Here is a 16,433-nt window from a genome sequence, read left to right on the forward strand (position 1 = left end):
ACATTCACACTTGGCTACACACGGAGGTGTGCAGAGGTGCAGGTCTGAGTCATGTCGTCTCTGTCGTAGCACCAAACCTTTAACACACGCGTGTGCGCTGAACTCCTGCTAGCCCCTGTTCCTGATGGGGGGATGGGGGGGGGCATTGTTTGACCAAACATCTCATCTTCTATCATCTTTCTTCAGCTCAGAAACTACAGGGTTCTTAAGAACTTCCATGTTCATTGGTCTCTGCGTTGGTTGGCATGGCGTCGGTGCTGCCGTCCATGCCGTCCCTGCTCTTGTTCTAATTCACATTATATTTCCTTTTAAATTTTGCTGTTCAGATGAAAACAGCAAAAGGTTTTCTCCTTGAACCTGAGCTTCACCGTGCTCAGTTTTTACAGGGGTTGATAAACAAAGCTGTGGTACACTACCGCCCCCAACTGGCATGGAGTGTCAATCCAGTTGCAGGTGCGCAGAACATCAAGTAGGGTAACGCCGCAAGAACGAAAAAGCGTCATGACCAGAACGTCTCTCACACGCCAGCAAACAGAAAATCTGGAGAAAAAAATATTCTGGTTTTCACAGTTAAAAAGCTTTTTTAGCAAAACTTGTCAAATGAACCGGCTGTCAGATTGCTGGTCACTGCTTATTGTCTGATAAGTGATTCAGGGCGAAGGTCAGGTGACCAATGGAGTCAGGCGCAGCCGTGCATTTGTTCATCATATTATTGCACTAGTCCTACTACTACTACTACTGTACGACTACTTCTACTACTACTACTGCTGCTCTGAGTCCTCAGCAGATGTTCATGCTGGGCTGGATGAACATGCATGACGTGGAACTGAATCATGACTCCTCTGGTGTCCTGATGGCAGCAACATATGCTCATCCATGAACATGAGGCCGATGACATGTGGAAGAAAGTGACATTAAATCCTCAGCTTTCTCATTAGTGCTTCATTTTCTTTCCTGTCCATCTTGCCCCATCTATCCACCCGGAGTGATTGCAGAGTGTTCGCGGGGGCTGAGAGTTGCTGCTGCTCTGCGTCCAGCTGAGATCCAGCCAAACAGACACGAAGTGTGGCACCGCCTTCGGCGTCTTATTTTCATTATTCGTCCTTGCAGTTTTCTGCCTTCCACTTACAGCAGTGGGTCATTTAAAGTGGCGATGCTTCCTCAGTCCACCGCCAACAGGAGACTAGTTCCATTTCAAAGTGGCCGCCAGAGAGGAAATGCTCTTTAGGTTCATTTCACACAACACAAAAATGCAGGTCAGGATCCAGAGATCTGATGTTTCAACTGACGCCGGCCCATTTATCTCTAAGAGAGCAGAGAGACGTGAGACTGTGGCTGGCGTCGGTGGTACTGGAGCACCCAGTGGGAGATCTGGGTCCCATGTCGGAGCACAGGAACTAAGATGAATGGGACGCGACGACAATTATTTGGCAGCCTCGAAGCATTTGGTGAGAGAACTGTGGATTTTACAAAGATTTAGATGAGGGTCACGAAGAGAGGGATGTGGCTCACAGGTGGAGGTGTACTCAGGTGAGGAGGCAGACAGTGACGCTGCCTGGTTCCTCAATTCCTCCTGAGAGAGAAATGTCCAAACCAGCTCAACTGCTTTGTCTTCCGTGCTTGTTTTTCCTAGGCGATCCTCAGTTCTTGTCTTTGTCTCCTCTGTTTTGCAGTCCTGCGGAGGAACCCCTTCGTGGTGGATGGCTGCTGTAGGAAAGGCTCCCGCAACGCCCTCCAGGAGCTCTACAACCCCACACAGGTAGGAGAAGTCGTGTGTCCCCCGGCCATCAGAGCTTTGACCCAACAAAGCTGTGTGGACGCCTGTTCGCGTTGCCTGTTGCTAAGGGCTTGTTGAAAATGACAGCGGCCCTCCACCCCCACACTGAGCGGCCCCTGAAACTCCAGAGGGAAAGAATTAGCATAATGGCTGCCTTCCTCTTGGTGGTCAGCGAATGTCACCGGCCTGGGGAGATAAAGCCATCTTCAGGCTCCCAGGAATGAGAACAGACAACAGCGGACACCAAAGGACAGAGGTGCTACCGAGCAACGAGAGAGGAAGAACAATAAAGTCTCGCTGAGAAAGCGAACAGAAGCTCCAGTAGAACTCTTCTCTGGCCCGCTGAGACCCTGACTGTTACATCATCGTCCTGGGAGGCCTCACTCCATTTAGCATTTAAATTAAAAGAGCTTTGCGAACGGCATCCATCTCCAAACAAGAAACCTGCTATAACTACATAATTATTAGCATGAGATTAAAGTATTTTATGGGTTGCAGGTTTTATTGCTTTCCTCTGCAGTTCCACAGTGAGGCGAGTTTGTCTTCCATCAACGCGAGAAAAGTTCTTTGTCATCTCCAAGGGCAGGACTGGCTCTTCTCCACAGTTCAGCTCGTTAACTAGAAATCTTGTGGGTTTTAATCATTAGCGCTGACGACGTTCCCAAGTTACGGCAGACTTTCAGGATCATTTCCTGTGTTTCAGGCAGCCATTAGTTTGGAGGGAAGTACTGCGTACGTACTGCAGTACTGGAGAGGCTGCTCGACAGTTTGGAGTTCAGCTGCTGTCACCTCTGAGTCCAGGTCTCCATCTGTTCTGTTTGGCGTTCCCGCGTTTGACCTTTGTGGTGATGGTACTGCTGCACCCTCACCATTGTCAGCTACAGAAGTGTTGGGGCGATGCAGGCAGAGTTCCTCTCCTAAAACTCATACCTGCTGGCTATGCTGATGTAATTCTGATGAAAAGCAAAGCCGGCTTAATGTTCACTGTCATTGATTCACGATCTCAGGCAAGTGAAGTGAAACCAATGGACGCCTTGAAGGCAGGAAACTCAACAACTTCATCAACTCTAAAATGGAGAGCTGCAGTGGAAACCCTCGGCGGGCCGAATCTCGCCGAGCGCCGCGGGAGGAAGCCTGCAGGTGTCTGCTGCTGCTGCGTCTCCCGGTAGTCCGAGGGGAGGGGGGGAGGCGAGGGTGGGGCTGCTGCTATCACAGTGATGGATTGGACAGTTTGTGCTCATCCTCTGTTCTCTCATCACTGTCCTCCTCACTATCGCTCTCTGTCTGCTTCTCTCTTCTGGCTCGTCTCCTTCCTCCCACCTTCACTTGTCCTTTGTTCTCGCCGTCCTGCCTCGTCTTTCTCTCTCAGCAGCCTGTCCACTCGTTCTCACGCTCTCTCCTCTTCCTCTCCTCTATCACCTATTCATCCGCACTCACTGTTTCAAAGGGGAAAAGACCAGGTGCACGTGGACTCACCTGAGGTTCATTCAGGATTTTTCCACTCGTTCTCGCTCATGTGAAGTCCCATTGATATTTTTCTGTGTACATTAGAGGGTTGCTGCTGCCAGAGCAAACTTTAGCAGGGTGCTCGGGGTCACTGGACAAGAGAGAGATGTTTGTGTGTGTGTGTGTGTGTGTGTGTGTGTGTGTGCGTGCGTGTGTGTGTGTATGTGTGTGTGTGCGTGCGTGCGTGTGTGTGTGTTTGTGTGTGTGTGTGCGTGCGTGTGTGTGTCTGTGTGTGTGTATGTGTGTGTGCGTGCGTGTGTGTGTGTGCGTGCGTGTGTGTGTGTTTGTGTGTGTGTGTGTGTGTGTGTTTGTGTGTGTGTGTGTGTATGTGTGTGTGTGTGTTTGTGTGTGTGTGTGTGTATGTGTGTGTGTGTCTTTGTAGCACTTGGACATTTTTGCCATCAAAAGGCGTCTTGAGGTGTCAGACTTTGGTTTGCGAGCTGCTGGTCTGATCAGGTGAGAGGTGTGTGTGTCAGCAACAGTGTTCAAAGGTAGAGAACCAAGAGTTGATGCTTTGGACCTGAAATTCAAATAAAAACGTGCGCGTGCACACACACGCACACACACACACACACACACACACACACACACACTTCCACCAATGGTGTGAGCACCCCCAGTGGCGAGGCTAGCACTGGTAACGTACATGCTCGCTGAACCAGATTGGTGAAGTCCTTTCTCCACAATTCAGAGGAATTATGCAACATATTGGATGATTTTCTGATCCAGGAGGAAACAGTGAGAGGCCTCCTGGTTGTGGATCCTCAGAGAACCCTGCCATAGTCCTACTCTGCCTCTGATTGGTGCTTTTCGTCATGTGGCGTGAAATGAATCATGGTCAGCGGTACTCAGGGGAAGAGAAGGAGCAGGAAAAACTTACTCTGATTTCAAGAGGATACTAAAGAATTATCCACAAAACTGCGCCGCAGTTTGGGAATCAGCATTTTTTGCAGTACTGTGCAATAACAGAAATACAAAAACGTTTTTTCTCTTGCCTGACACCTGTGCTGAGGTAGAGACCCTGAAGGCGTGACCTCAGAGCTCTCAGCCCGTCAGCTGTGAGGTCACCTGCTGAGTTTGACAGGTGTGTCAGACGTCCTGAGGACCAGCTACCAAGTCAGGGGTCGAGGGTTAGGGTTCTGTTCACAGTTCACATGCATTGGAGTCGTCAGTAACGGCAGCTCTAAATTTCTCTCAACGTTGATGAACTCTACGGTGTTCTGTCTCTCACATAGAAACAGTCGCGCGTCTAAGCCAATCAGATCAAGTCCTGAGAGCCGTGTGATTTCTACCAAACGTGTGTGCTGCTAAATCTATTGATCCATTTTTGTCCAAAATAGAATTACACAGATGCATTTATTGACGTGTGCCTGCCGCACACAGCGGCGGCGGAGAGGTTTAGTCAAACGCCCGCGTGAATCAGATTCAACACAGCGATCGATAGACGCACAACTGTCACTTTTAAATCATCAGGGTTCCTCTGCTGAACAGAAGCAGCCAGGCTGTGGAGACACCTCCCATGGTCTAAGCTGGAGAACACAGCAAACCAAGATGAGCAGAACAGTTTCCAACAAAACTTCACCACCATCGCGAAAACCAGAACAACTGGAATCAAGGTTCTCCAAACACAGCAGTAACAAGCAGGGCAGGCAAAATGACGGCATCTCATCTGAGGGAGACGTTCATCCCTCGCTCCGGAGCTGCACAAAGCTTTGGCTTGTATATTTCCTACGAATCCCTTGTGTCACCTCCAGTTCCACACCCCTCCGATCTCAGCCCCCATTTCTCTTGTTTCTTTGTGATTTCCATCCCCATAGAACGGTTCTGTGTTCTTCTCTTTGTTTTTCCAAAGAAAACTGCAAACTGGATCAGTCTGAGATTTTAGTACCAGGTCTTGGATCTCTATCCTCAGGTCTGAACCTTAATGGGACTTTGCATTTGCAGTTGCATTGGAACATGTAGAGTTTGGCAGCTTGCATAGAGGTAAATAAATAGAAGATGAACGCAAAAAACAAGTAGTAGAACTTTGCACCTACGCGGAACGTCTCCCTGCACGTCCTCTTATTTCTGCCCCATAAGAATGAGACCAAGGACAGAAACTGTGTTCCCTTCACACCATCAGATGAGTTTTAAGGGAACTGTGGCTATGTAACAAAAATATCACTGAGTTTCTGTCAACTGGTTTGGAGTGAATGAAAGAGGTGGCACAGTGCAACCAGAGGATGGCGCTACGCTACGCTAAGCTACACAAGACTCTGGTTGAATCAACAGAATCAAGAATCAGCCGTCTATCATCACAATGTACAGTCCTGAGTTTGCAGCCTCAGTCGGACCAGTTGTTACTGTCACCAGGTACCGATACTATCGGCCGACCACGGCGGTGGAATCAGCTGATAAAGATTCCCAACATCAAAAAAAGAAGTTTCCGCCTCCTGTTTCACACATGAACTCTTTTGGGTGAAAGTTGAAGTCCACCTCAAACTTGCATGGACTCTTTTTTTGCCCATTTGAGGTTCATTGGCTATTTTAACACGATACTGCGAATGTGCATGGAAACACAACGATGGACACCAAGCCAATGTTGTCACGTTCAGCCCAGTAACTCCGTTCAGAGGAGAGGCTGCTCGACTCGTCAGCTCCAGCCCAACACTCGGTTCATATTCAACAATAAAACACGGTGATGTCCTCGCACACTGCCAGATATCGTCAGATTACAGGGAGGGAGAGTCCAGCCGCCCTACGTGCTCACCGTCTAGCTTGCATGTGGAAATAATTTGAGTCTTCCTCCCGCTAATCACAGGCTGGCCCGCGCAGCCATGTTATTAGCCGACACCGTTGTTACCCAGCCAGAGCCTGACTCACTCTTAAATGCTTGGAGATCAACGCGGGGCCTGGAGGAAATAATGTGCAGATTTTTGTTAAGTCCGGCTGTGGGTTTGTATCTGGAGGACGATTCCAGGCTCAGGCGGCCACTCATGCACGAGTCTTTGGGCCTCAGGTGTGAAGAGAAAGATCTGGAAAGAGACGCACCATCAGGGTGTGCTGCTCGTCTTTGGACAACAATGTATCATTGACGGCCTGCAGGTTCAGAGAAGGTCAGGCGAGCGGCAGATTGCGTAGGAGCTAAGAGGGTTTTTTTACTAATTTTTGTATATTTTCATATTTTTCTCACATTTATCTGAATTTAATTTACATGTAATTTGCATAATCTTGGAGTCACAATCAGGAGATATGCAAGTGTGTGTGTGTGTGTGTGTGTGTGTGTGAATGGGTGTGTGTGTGTGTGTGTGAGTGTGTATGTGTGTGAGTGCATGTGGGGAGCCAGTGCATAAAGAAATCCAGAAATGGATGTTGTTGATGGGTATAAAACGTCCGCCGTGCGCGCAGGTATCAGTTCCTTGCGTATTTTGCCCGATCACACGGTGATGTCACTGTGAAGGCGGCAGCAGTGAAGCTCAGTCTGGGTGGAACTGCGATGCTCAGACGTAGAGGGCAGTAACTGAGGCTGGCAGCTGTAAGTTGAGAGCAGAGGACCTTGCAGAGGTCGATGGAGGCGGGTCACTGCCAGTGTGTGGATCCACCGAGTGGGTCAAAGTGTGACAAAAGCTGTCAGTTTCTCTCATGAAGTGAGAGTATTGAGAATGAATGGATACTAAATACTGATGTGCAGTTTTCTGTCACAGCCCCACTAATATTTGTATTTCAAGCGCACAGTCCTGCCTGGAGTCTCACCACATGCTGTTCTATACATCGGACTATTGTCTTAAACAGCTAGCTACACAACCACGGCGCCCACGCTGTGACAAGCAACTGCATGACAGACTGGACCAAGCAGGTCACACTCAAGCACAAGCGTGGCTCAGAGACCAGAGGTGTCGCCTCGCCGCACACCACTTCCTGCTCTACACGCGTGAGAACCTAATTTAAGGAAATTCACAGGTGAAGTCCCAAACACAGACCAAAGAACATGTCCGAGTGGAACATGGAATTCATGTCATGTGACTGATGCCATCGCGGTGTCTACGGCAAACGCTGCAGGAGCCACCCTTGGTGTTTTAGACCAGCAGGCTCACTGGTGTACAGCTGAACCACGCCCCCATCTGCTCAGAGGACACTGATTGGTCAAATTTGATGTTCTGACACTGCTGCTCCACCCGACCAGGTGAGGCTGGACTGTAAGAGCTAAAACCTGAACAGGCGAAACAACCGACACACGTATGGTCACCTAAGACGAGAACACACTCAGTCGTTCACAGCACAGCTGGGAGCAGCGAACCCTTCATTCTGTCTAAGGTGTTTCAGCAGCTGCAGGTATACTGCTATCCCAATCCCTTCAATTTAGTCGTGTGTGTGTGTGTGTGTGTGTGTGTGTGTTGTCCTGCTTCCTGTTCCTCCCCACTGATAGATTATGCAGGAACAGAGCATCAGACGCTGGCACTGACTTGAAAGCAGCATCGCACCTTTCACCCACAGCAAAGACGCCGCAGCAGCAGCAGCTGTCGAGTGTGTGCTGCTGCTGTAAAAGCACCAGGTCAGACCACAGCCATACACTGTGTGTTTAGCGTGTGTGTGCGTGTGTGTGTGCATTTGCTGGATCAGTCACTCCTAGTTTCAAGACAAAGGGATTTGGAGGAGGAGGCTTTACTGTTTTTGTCTCTTGTGTCTGACTCTGAGGAGAGCTGAAGAGATGAGGTGAGAGCAGGCGAGACAACAGGATTTAGAGGAGTCGAGTGTGTGTGTGTGTGTGTGTGTGTGTGTGTGTATGTGTGTGTGTGTGTGTGTGTGTGTGCTGTCTCACACAGTGTTGGAGGCTACAGAGCAACCGAACACTTCAACACTTCTAGTTATTGGTTTCATTATGATTTAAGGGAAAATGTTCAATGATCTTTGGTGATTCCGAGCTTGTTAACCTGAATCTTGAAGTAATCACACACCGACACACACGGGACTGACCCGATTCTAAATAAGATGACATCAGAATTGAGGTGTTCATAGGTTCTGACAGATGATCCTTTCAGTGACCGCGTGGGCTCCTGTCAGCGTCTTTTCCAGCTGACTGGCTCTGACGAGTCGGCGGTGAAGGTCGAGCGTGAGAGCTGGCCGTCTCCACCAGCAGACTGAAGGAGTCCAGGTGTCTGAATGACAGCTTGTTGACCATTGGCTGAATTCTTTCAAAAAATGGCGTACATCCCCAGGTCCAACTGCTGAGTGTCTGTAGCTGGATGACGCTCGCACCAGATGAGCTACTCCAGAACCCCGTGTGGACCAGAGGACATGGCAGCGTGGTGGTGAGACTGGTTGCTGTGCTCAGTGCTGGGATTCAGTCGGACGAACAGTAAACTGGAGCAGCTGGTGTGTTTGGCTCAGCAGCAGAGAGAAACGCATAATTCACTGACATCACATGAAGATGATTCCTGGCTAACGACGCCTTCCTACCGTAAGCTGCCAAGCAGTGCTATGAAGAGAAACCTCCATTTTTAATTTTTTGTCTCCTTCTTCTCTTCGCTTGGCTCTGATGTTTGAGAGGGAAAACACGGCACGCAGAAAGGAAATGGAAAAGAGAAACTCTGGTTTCTCTGAGGAAAGTCTGTGCAGTTTGTAATTATCTTGTCTGTGGTGCTGTGATTACACCCTCACGCTGACACACATGTACACGCCAGCAGACTTCACACATGTACGATGGTCTCCGTGCCAGGAGAGCACACACACACGTACGCTGGTCGAGTTTCCTCGTCACTAGAGGATGAAGAGGGCAGGCTGGACCTCGGTCTTTCTCGTAACAGCTGTTTGTTCATGTGACACCAGCGTAAACTAGCAGGGTGCATTTCTGCGTTTCCCTGCATCAGGCAGGTCAGTGGGTCAGGCCACAGACGGCTGGTATGTGACATCGCCATCATTTTGTCCAGTTTCACAAACAGAACAGGTCCGTGTTTGAGTGACATCACATGTCCTCCCTCATCCTTTGATCGTCTCCTCTGCTGGGCTTCTGCTCAGTCTCTTTGTCTGAGCTTTGCTGGCGTCGAGTTTGAATTCTCAGGAGAATTCTGAGTTGAGCGCTGCCACGCTGCTGCTACACGAGTCAGTCCCCTATAGCAGCGCTGCCTCGAGACGCTAGCTAAAACACTGCTAGCTACTGAAGCTCCCTAAGTGGATCTACTGATTAGTCTAGGAGAGCACTGAGAAGGTTTGATGGTCAGTGAGACGTCTAGGAGTGAAGGGACCTGAACACTACAAAGGTCCCTGAACCTGATGAAGGCATCAGTCTTAGCATGATGCCCCCGTTAGCCTTTAACTGAATACGGTCATAGTCAGAGGAGGCGTGAATCTGATCATGACACGCGTGTTGCAGACTCGGACTCACCTAAATCCTACAGTGACCTGCTGGACTTCTCGCAGCAGTCATATGACACGTAGGTCAGTCGGAGCGCTCCATGTCACAGCATTCTGCTCTACTAGCGAGGAAACTCTCCAAACGTACCAGCATAACAGGAAGCTGAGGTAGTGATGTAACGAGGGCGTGTCTTTAGTTGCTCTGCAGCACGTCGACAGGAAAACTGTATGAATCGGACGCCTCGATCGATACCTCGCTGCTGAGAGGCTGCCTCTGGTGTTCATGTCACCCTGCAACCGTGCTGTTATCAGGTGTCACAAGGGGTCTCTACTTTCAGTCGATCCCTGATCTTTGACCTTCACATGCATCAATGGGCCTCCCGACCACAGAGCTCCGACTGTGTGGCGAGGCCTTCCTCTCCCTGGCGTTTCCCTGCTCTCTCAGGATGGATCAATACAGGTTTCAGCTGACGTGAAGCTGCTAAGAGGTTTATTCCTGTCAGCTTCAGCTCCACGTTTATTGTGGTTTAATCTCCCCATTAAAACTGCCACTTGTGGAGCTCTTCTGACGCTCTCCTGGCAGCTCCTTCAGCAGAGGTGAGACCTCGGGGTGTAGTGGCTCTCACACCCCCCCCCCCGGGGTGCCCTCGGTAAACTAATACCTGCGCTTCTCTGGCAGCTTTGTTGAGCAGCAGTGACTCACTTCTATCAGGCTCCTGCATAAAAGCTGCTTATTGGGGGTTGACCGGGCGGCCAGCATCACATCATGTGTACTGTACGTCTGTGTGTTTATTCAGCCATGTTGCAGGAATGTAGCAGGGAAGCCCAGAGCTTTCAGTTCCAGGGACTCACACTGCATCCATTCACCGCCAGAACGCAGCGCCAACGCCAGCAATCAGACGCAGCTCTGCTTTTAGGCCTTTTTTAAGGTGGACGGGCGGTTTGTGACTACAGTCGTGCTCGCCGGGAGGTTTGAGGGTCTGTTCCTCACAAAGACACGAGACAGCGTCTTACAGTCGTCCGGTGCTGATGCGATGTGTGCGGCCATTCTTTGGCATAACACAACCGCGCTCCTCCAGTGGAGCTGCTTGGTGTCCGTCTGCGGTCGCACTGAACTATTTCCGGGTACAAATGTGTGGCACGGCATGAATATGAAAGAGGACATGGCAGAAAGGGAGCAGTTGTTTGCCTGGATACGTAAAGGTAAGGAAACATTTCCTCTGGGTTTTTCCGTGTGGCAACGAGCGCAGGAGGTCACGTGTGTCTCCCCCTGCTGGTGCAGCTGCTCGCAGAGGTCACGGTGGAACGTTGAGGATGAGAACTGTCGGCATTTTTAGCACCTTGTTGGCCTTAAGATGGACTCAGGTGAAGCTCAGAGTGTGTGTGCGTGTGTGTGCGTGTGTGCATGTGTGTGTTTGGTGCAGTTGTGGCACACTGGCAGCTTTATTCCTGCCTGCTCCTATGAATGCCAGCCTGTAAGCAGAGAAACAGGCTGCCTTTCTGACTCTGTGTGTGCGTGTGTGTGTGCGTGTGTGTGTCCTATTGATCTGACTTTATATAACCTGACAACTTGCCAAGAGTAACTGATAGAAACACAAGATGCGCCGTGCAGACTGATCTGAGTTTAAGAGACAAAACGAAGTTAAGAAACATCAAACTAAGGTGGAGGAAAGTTCTGCTGCTCCTCCTCCACTCTCAGAAAGTCTCCCAGTGCTCCACCTCTGTTCATACTCCAGAGGCTCCAGAGGCTCCAGAGGCTCAGGACAAACAGAACAGGACAGTAACCGAGGAAATACACACTATTGATCCCTGCAGAGCTGAATTTGGAGGAGGAAGCCGTTTTTTATGTCTTCTAGGAAACACAGAAGAGCCTCGGGCCACACAGCATCTCACTGATTTGTCTTTTCAACATGAGTTTTTGGTCATGAACTGATGCATTCTGGGAAATGATCTCTCAGAGAAATGAAGCACGATCCCACTCAGAGCTGATTCCTGATAAAACATTCTCAGGTACTCACGAACAGTAGAATTACTGGAGATGATCATTCGAACATGAGAGACTCCAGCATTTTCACACTATTTACTGGTGTGAAATTATCAGATGAAGCATGAATGAATGAGAAGATGATTCTGAAATATGATTCAATTCAATGCCTGATATAGAATAAGAACAACAGGAAGGAAAAAGGCCCAAGTTTATCCAAATATCGCAAAATCTCACTATTGTGGACAACAAAATGAAAGAGAGATGGAAAATTCATTGAGATTCAAGACATAAACAGAAGAATGGAAGGATTCCTGAAGTGAGCGAGATATTCGACTTCAGCATGTAATCCTGACGAATGACGAGTCCCTGACTACCACCGCCTTCTGGAGCACAAGAGAAAACTCTCAGAATGTAAAAAAACTCACTTTTGTTGGGTCTTAATTTGGAAACAGTAAATGAAATGAGCGGGTGACAAAGACGGGGAAACAGCCAAATCCACACGAGTCCCTTCATTCAGAAAATAAAAGTCCAGCTGAGTCTCTTTGTACATGTGTAGACTTTATATTCATGAATTGGCTTCATATTAAGGGTTTTACTTCAACAGATCCTGTATTGCGATTTAATTCCAGCTGAATTAACCTGTCAAGCTCCTGCGCCTGAGACTCTGTGATTGGCTCCAGACCAGCCGTGATGTCACAAACCCTCCTGGGGCCTTCGACTGAGCAGTGAACAAAGAGAAAATCTCCTTCGGCACAGAACGAAAGCGAGGCAGCCAAGTCGCGATTCCCTTCGCCTGCCTGCCGGGAACATCAGTAGATCAGCTGTGTCATTACCATCTACAAGAGTCTCACATCCCATTTCAGATTCATCACAGCATTCACACAGAATAATACAGCCGTGGCGAGGAAATGAAATATGGAAACAATCTCTGTTCCCTTGTCGTCTGTTTCTCACACATTTTAACAACAAATGTGCAGGGGAGAGCAGCTTTGAATGCAGGATGGTTCTGTCCTGATCCCCCTGCATCTGATAAGAAGTATAATGACGAACAGGGAGATTAGCTTTGAATTGATGTGCAAGGCTGCTCCGTCCTCCCGCTGCCTCGCAGCTGTGTGGGACAGATGTAACGGATCCAGTTGTTCAGAGACACACATCAAGCGGCATCTAAATCAAAGATGGTATCTGTGGTCGTCCATCATCTCCAGGCGCTGCGGGAAAGTGCTGAGCTGCAGGTTCGAAGGCTCCTCCGACCTCCGCCGCCGCCGCCGGGAGGAGGTTCGTCTGCACCGACCGTTTTATGTGAAGCTGCTAACGACTTTCAGAACAACAGTTTTTTGACTTTTGCTTGCTGTCGTCTGAGGCTCTCCCGAGGGTTCACGTCCACAGGGATTCAGGAGGTAACATACGAGCAAACTGGCTAGTAATGATATCTGCCATCTCGAGGGAACCGCTTGACTCAGCCAGAGGTTGACGACCTCATCATGGCCTCCTCTGAGTGCGTCGACTTATCACCGCTCTCATCTCCTCCCTCTCTCCCTCACATCTTCACTCTCTCATGGAAACTGCACAAGAGAGTCAAGTGAGCTGCTTGAAGGGGAGATAAAATGCAGCGAAAGTAATCGTGTGGAGTGAAGAGAGCTGAGGCAGAGCAGCAGATGACAAGATCCCCTCCCTGGTCTCTCTGTCCTCGTGTTAACCACCCCGTCTGTCCTCCTTCTGGGACGGAGGGATGCCGGCCTGCTGCAGCCGCTCTGTGAATCATGGCTCGATGTCTCGGGGCGAGATTTTCAACACCAAAGAGCCGTTAGCAGGTTTTGATGTGTCGGTGTTAGCATGAATGCAGCAACAAGGAAAAGGCAGGGGCTGAACAGAGACGTCGATTATTCTTCACATCTTGTAATCTCACGCAACCATCGCCATGCTTTCAAGGGCTCTTTGATACACGAGCGGGGGGTGAAAGAGTGAGAGACCAAGTGGAACAGGGCAGTGTGGCGGGTGTCTGACATCACTTGACTCCAAGAATCCTAGTTTACAGTTTGTGTCATGTTTGTCCGCTGGCGACGAGAGCAGCCACCGCCGTCTGCAGCTCTTATTTGTGGCATCCAAATCTGCTCCTGTAGATTAAAGTGATGTTTCAGCCAGAAAGTGTCACTGTCCTTGAAGAACTCACTGACCGCTGTCTCCAGCTCTCACAGAGGGTCAAGCCTCCTTCTCACGTCCTCATGAGTAGAGGTTCCTACTCGCCACATCCAACACCGCTGTTTCCATTTCTCATTATCCACTTCAACGCTTTTAAAAGTCAAAAACAAGATTCTCAGCTTATGATTCTGTCAACTGTTTCCAATGATACCTAAAATGATGTGGATTAAATTGAAACATGGATGATGACGATGTTAAAATGTCATGATGTCTGACGGAAATAAAGGATGCAGAGAATCGATCGTGGACGTCCTTTAATTCACCGATCACCTGATCAGGGAGGCTCGTGGGTGATGTACCTTTACACGCTAAAATATCTGTCAGGTCACGTGTTGGAAGGTTGTCCTCAAGAGCTCTTATTTCTAGAAGGTTCCTCCAGGTGTGGAAGATCCACCTTTGTATGTTGTGATCAGATAAAAGGGCGTGAAGCGCTGGTTTCCTGTCTACAAGCCAGCTGAGGAGATGATGAATGGCCCACTTGGAGCTGCGGCTGAGGGGGGACGTCCTCAGCCAGGCTGGGTGGAGCTGCTGCTGCTCTCAATGCTCAAGTTATTTCAGGACTTCATGTCTTTGGCTCAGCTGTGGCCAGAACTGAAAGGCAGCGCTTGTTGAAATACACAGGCTGCCGTACAACCTATTTAAGCCCCACCAGGAGGCCGGCGGGGGGAATTCAGACCAAAGGAAAATACTCAAGATGCCCGAGATACCAGTCGTCCTTGTCGGGCTGTTCTCCCCATCGCTCCTTGCTCAGGTGCGCAGCATGCTTCAGATGAATGATGGCTCCATATCAGTTACATGCCGCTAATATCCTTCTCTGTCATTATGTTTCCACAGCCATTAACTAATCTCCATCACAGTCTGTGGAGTGACTGATGGGGGAGATCAAGTCAGTAAAGAGAGAAGTATGATAATAAAGGCTGAGATTAATAACACTCTCCAGCCGTCCACCTGTCCCCCCATCCATCTCCCTCACCTCATTTTATGAGTCCTCATTCATTTTAATAAAAAGCACAAAGGCAACAAATATTTATGACAATTGTAAGAAAGAAATGGTTATTAAGAATCACGACAGAAATCACAAACACTGTGAACAAGTTTTTATATCAGAAATCTTTTGTATTTTACAATATTTACACTCCAAGAAAAGAAAAGAAAATACAAATCTTCTTTCGAGTGAGAGATCCAAGACTTCTTGTATTCACACACAATGTTTCTGGTAAAGAAACCTGGCTCACAAATGGGTTGAATTCACCAATAAAATGTCCCCCCTGACAGGAGTGACGCATCACTCTCAGCTGTGTGGTTTTATCAGACTCCGTGATGTCACATGTTGTGACGGAGCATGTAGATGGTATGTTGGTGCCAGACCTGTTGCCTGTCAACTGATTCATTTCACATGCATAAGCTTCTCCAAGAATTTGGTGGTGCAGCCGACTGGCTTCACCCCCCCAGGCCACATGGCCCCACACCAGCTCAGGACCGCCACATCCGGTCTGAGACTACCACTGACGTACGTAATCAAAAAAGTTCTGCCCAAACAGTCTGGAGTTGTCTCAGGGAAGTTGGTCTGCTCTCGATTGATTGTGTCTGGCCCTTCAGAGACGTGCTCCTCCCATGGAGTCTTCCGTGTTTACGCCGTAGCGGGCAGGTGGCAGACAGCGTGTCTGGCCTCGTGGGTGAGCGGTTTGCTGATGTCAACACTGTGAACATGTGTCATGGTGGTGACGGGCTTGTTGCACGCTCACCAGACGTGTCGCCCACTGAGCGTGTTTGGGACGCTCTGGATTGGCGTGTATGACGGCGTGTGGACTGCAGTCGCATCCTCCAGCAACTTTACTGCTCCGTCAAATCATGCCGGCGGTGAAAATGGCAACGAGGACTCCAGAGCCTCCACGGTCATATCTAAAGTCAACGTTTGAGACTTCAGAAATGGAGAGTATGAATATTAGCTCTTATATAATCTCTGAAGCTGAGAGAGCACGTTGAGCTGAGTATTTGTTTCCCCAGATATACGACGGTGTCGGCGGTTTGATGCAGCGACACCCTTTTAACCCACTGGAATCTGAGTCAAGGATCTGTCACTGCACAGAAATGCAACGACAACACGAAAATGAATGAAATGGAAATGAATAGCAAACATTATTTAGTGAACTGGGATGAACAAGCAGTAAGTGATGCTGCCAAAGGTTCACCAGCTTCTCTATTTTCAGGTTGCTGTCTGAAGCAAACCCTTTCAATGACATGAGAGTGACCTTCTCTCTTCCTCTCCCCCATCTTGTCTGTGTTTCACTGAGCAGCCGGAGCTGTCAGGAGCAGCCATCCTCCACCAGACCAGGCGGGATCAGGTGGTGGACTCATGTCGAGTCCACAGTGCGTCCAGCCGTAAGCGGCGAGTCCTTACACCTGCAGACCTCAAGCACCTGGTGGTGGACGAGGACCATGAGCTTATCTACTGCTACGTCCCCAAAGTGGCCTGTACCAACTGGAAGCGTGTCATGATGGTTCTCACGGGAAGAGGCAAATACAGGTGGAGCCACGTGACACACTGCTCTGCTAGATTTACTGTGAATGTACTTACATGTACGATATATTTATACATATATATATATATATATATATAAAAAACAGTTCCTG

General features: G+C 49.1%; 1 protein-coding gene across 1 annotated transcript in view; it reads left to right on the forward strand.

The window, feature by feature from the left end:
• The window catches only part of chst11 (carbohydrate (chondroitin 4) sulfotransferase 11), a 76,026-nt gene that overhangs the window by 51,859 nt on the left and 7,734 nt on the right, over nt 1-16,433 (forward strand). The window contains exons 2-3 of the mRNA XM_086201313.1: nt 1,674-1,759; nt 16,097-16,326. Coding sequence (XP_086057439.1) covers nt 1,674-1,759; nt 16,097-16,326 — 316 coding nt within the window. The remainder of the gene's footprint in view (nt 1-1,673; nt 1,760-16,096; nt 16,327-16,433) is intronic.

This window comes from Aulostomus chinensis, chromosome 4 (genome assembly GCF_037954235.1).
Source record: "Aulostomus chinensis isolate RoL2024-O1b breed Wild chromosome 4, RoL_Achi_v1.0, whole genome shotgun sequence".
In the NCBI taxonomy this organism is placed as follows: Eukaryota; Metazoa; Chordata; class Actinopteri; order Syngnathiformes; family Aulostomidae; genus Aulostomus; species Aulostomus chinensis.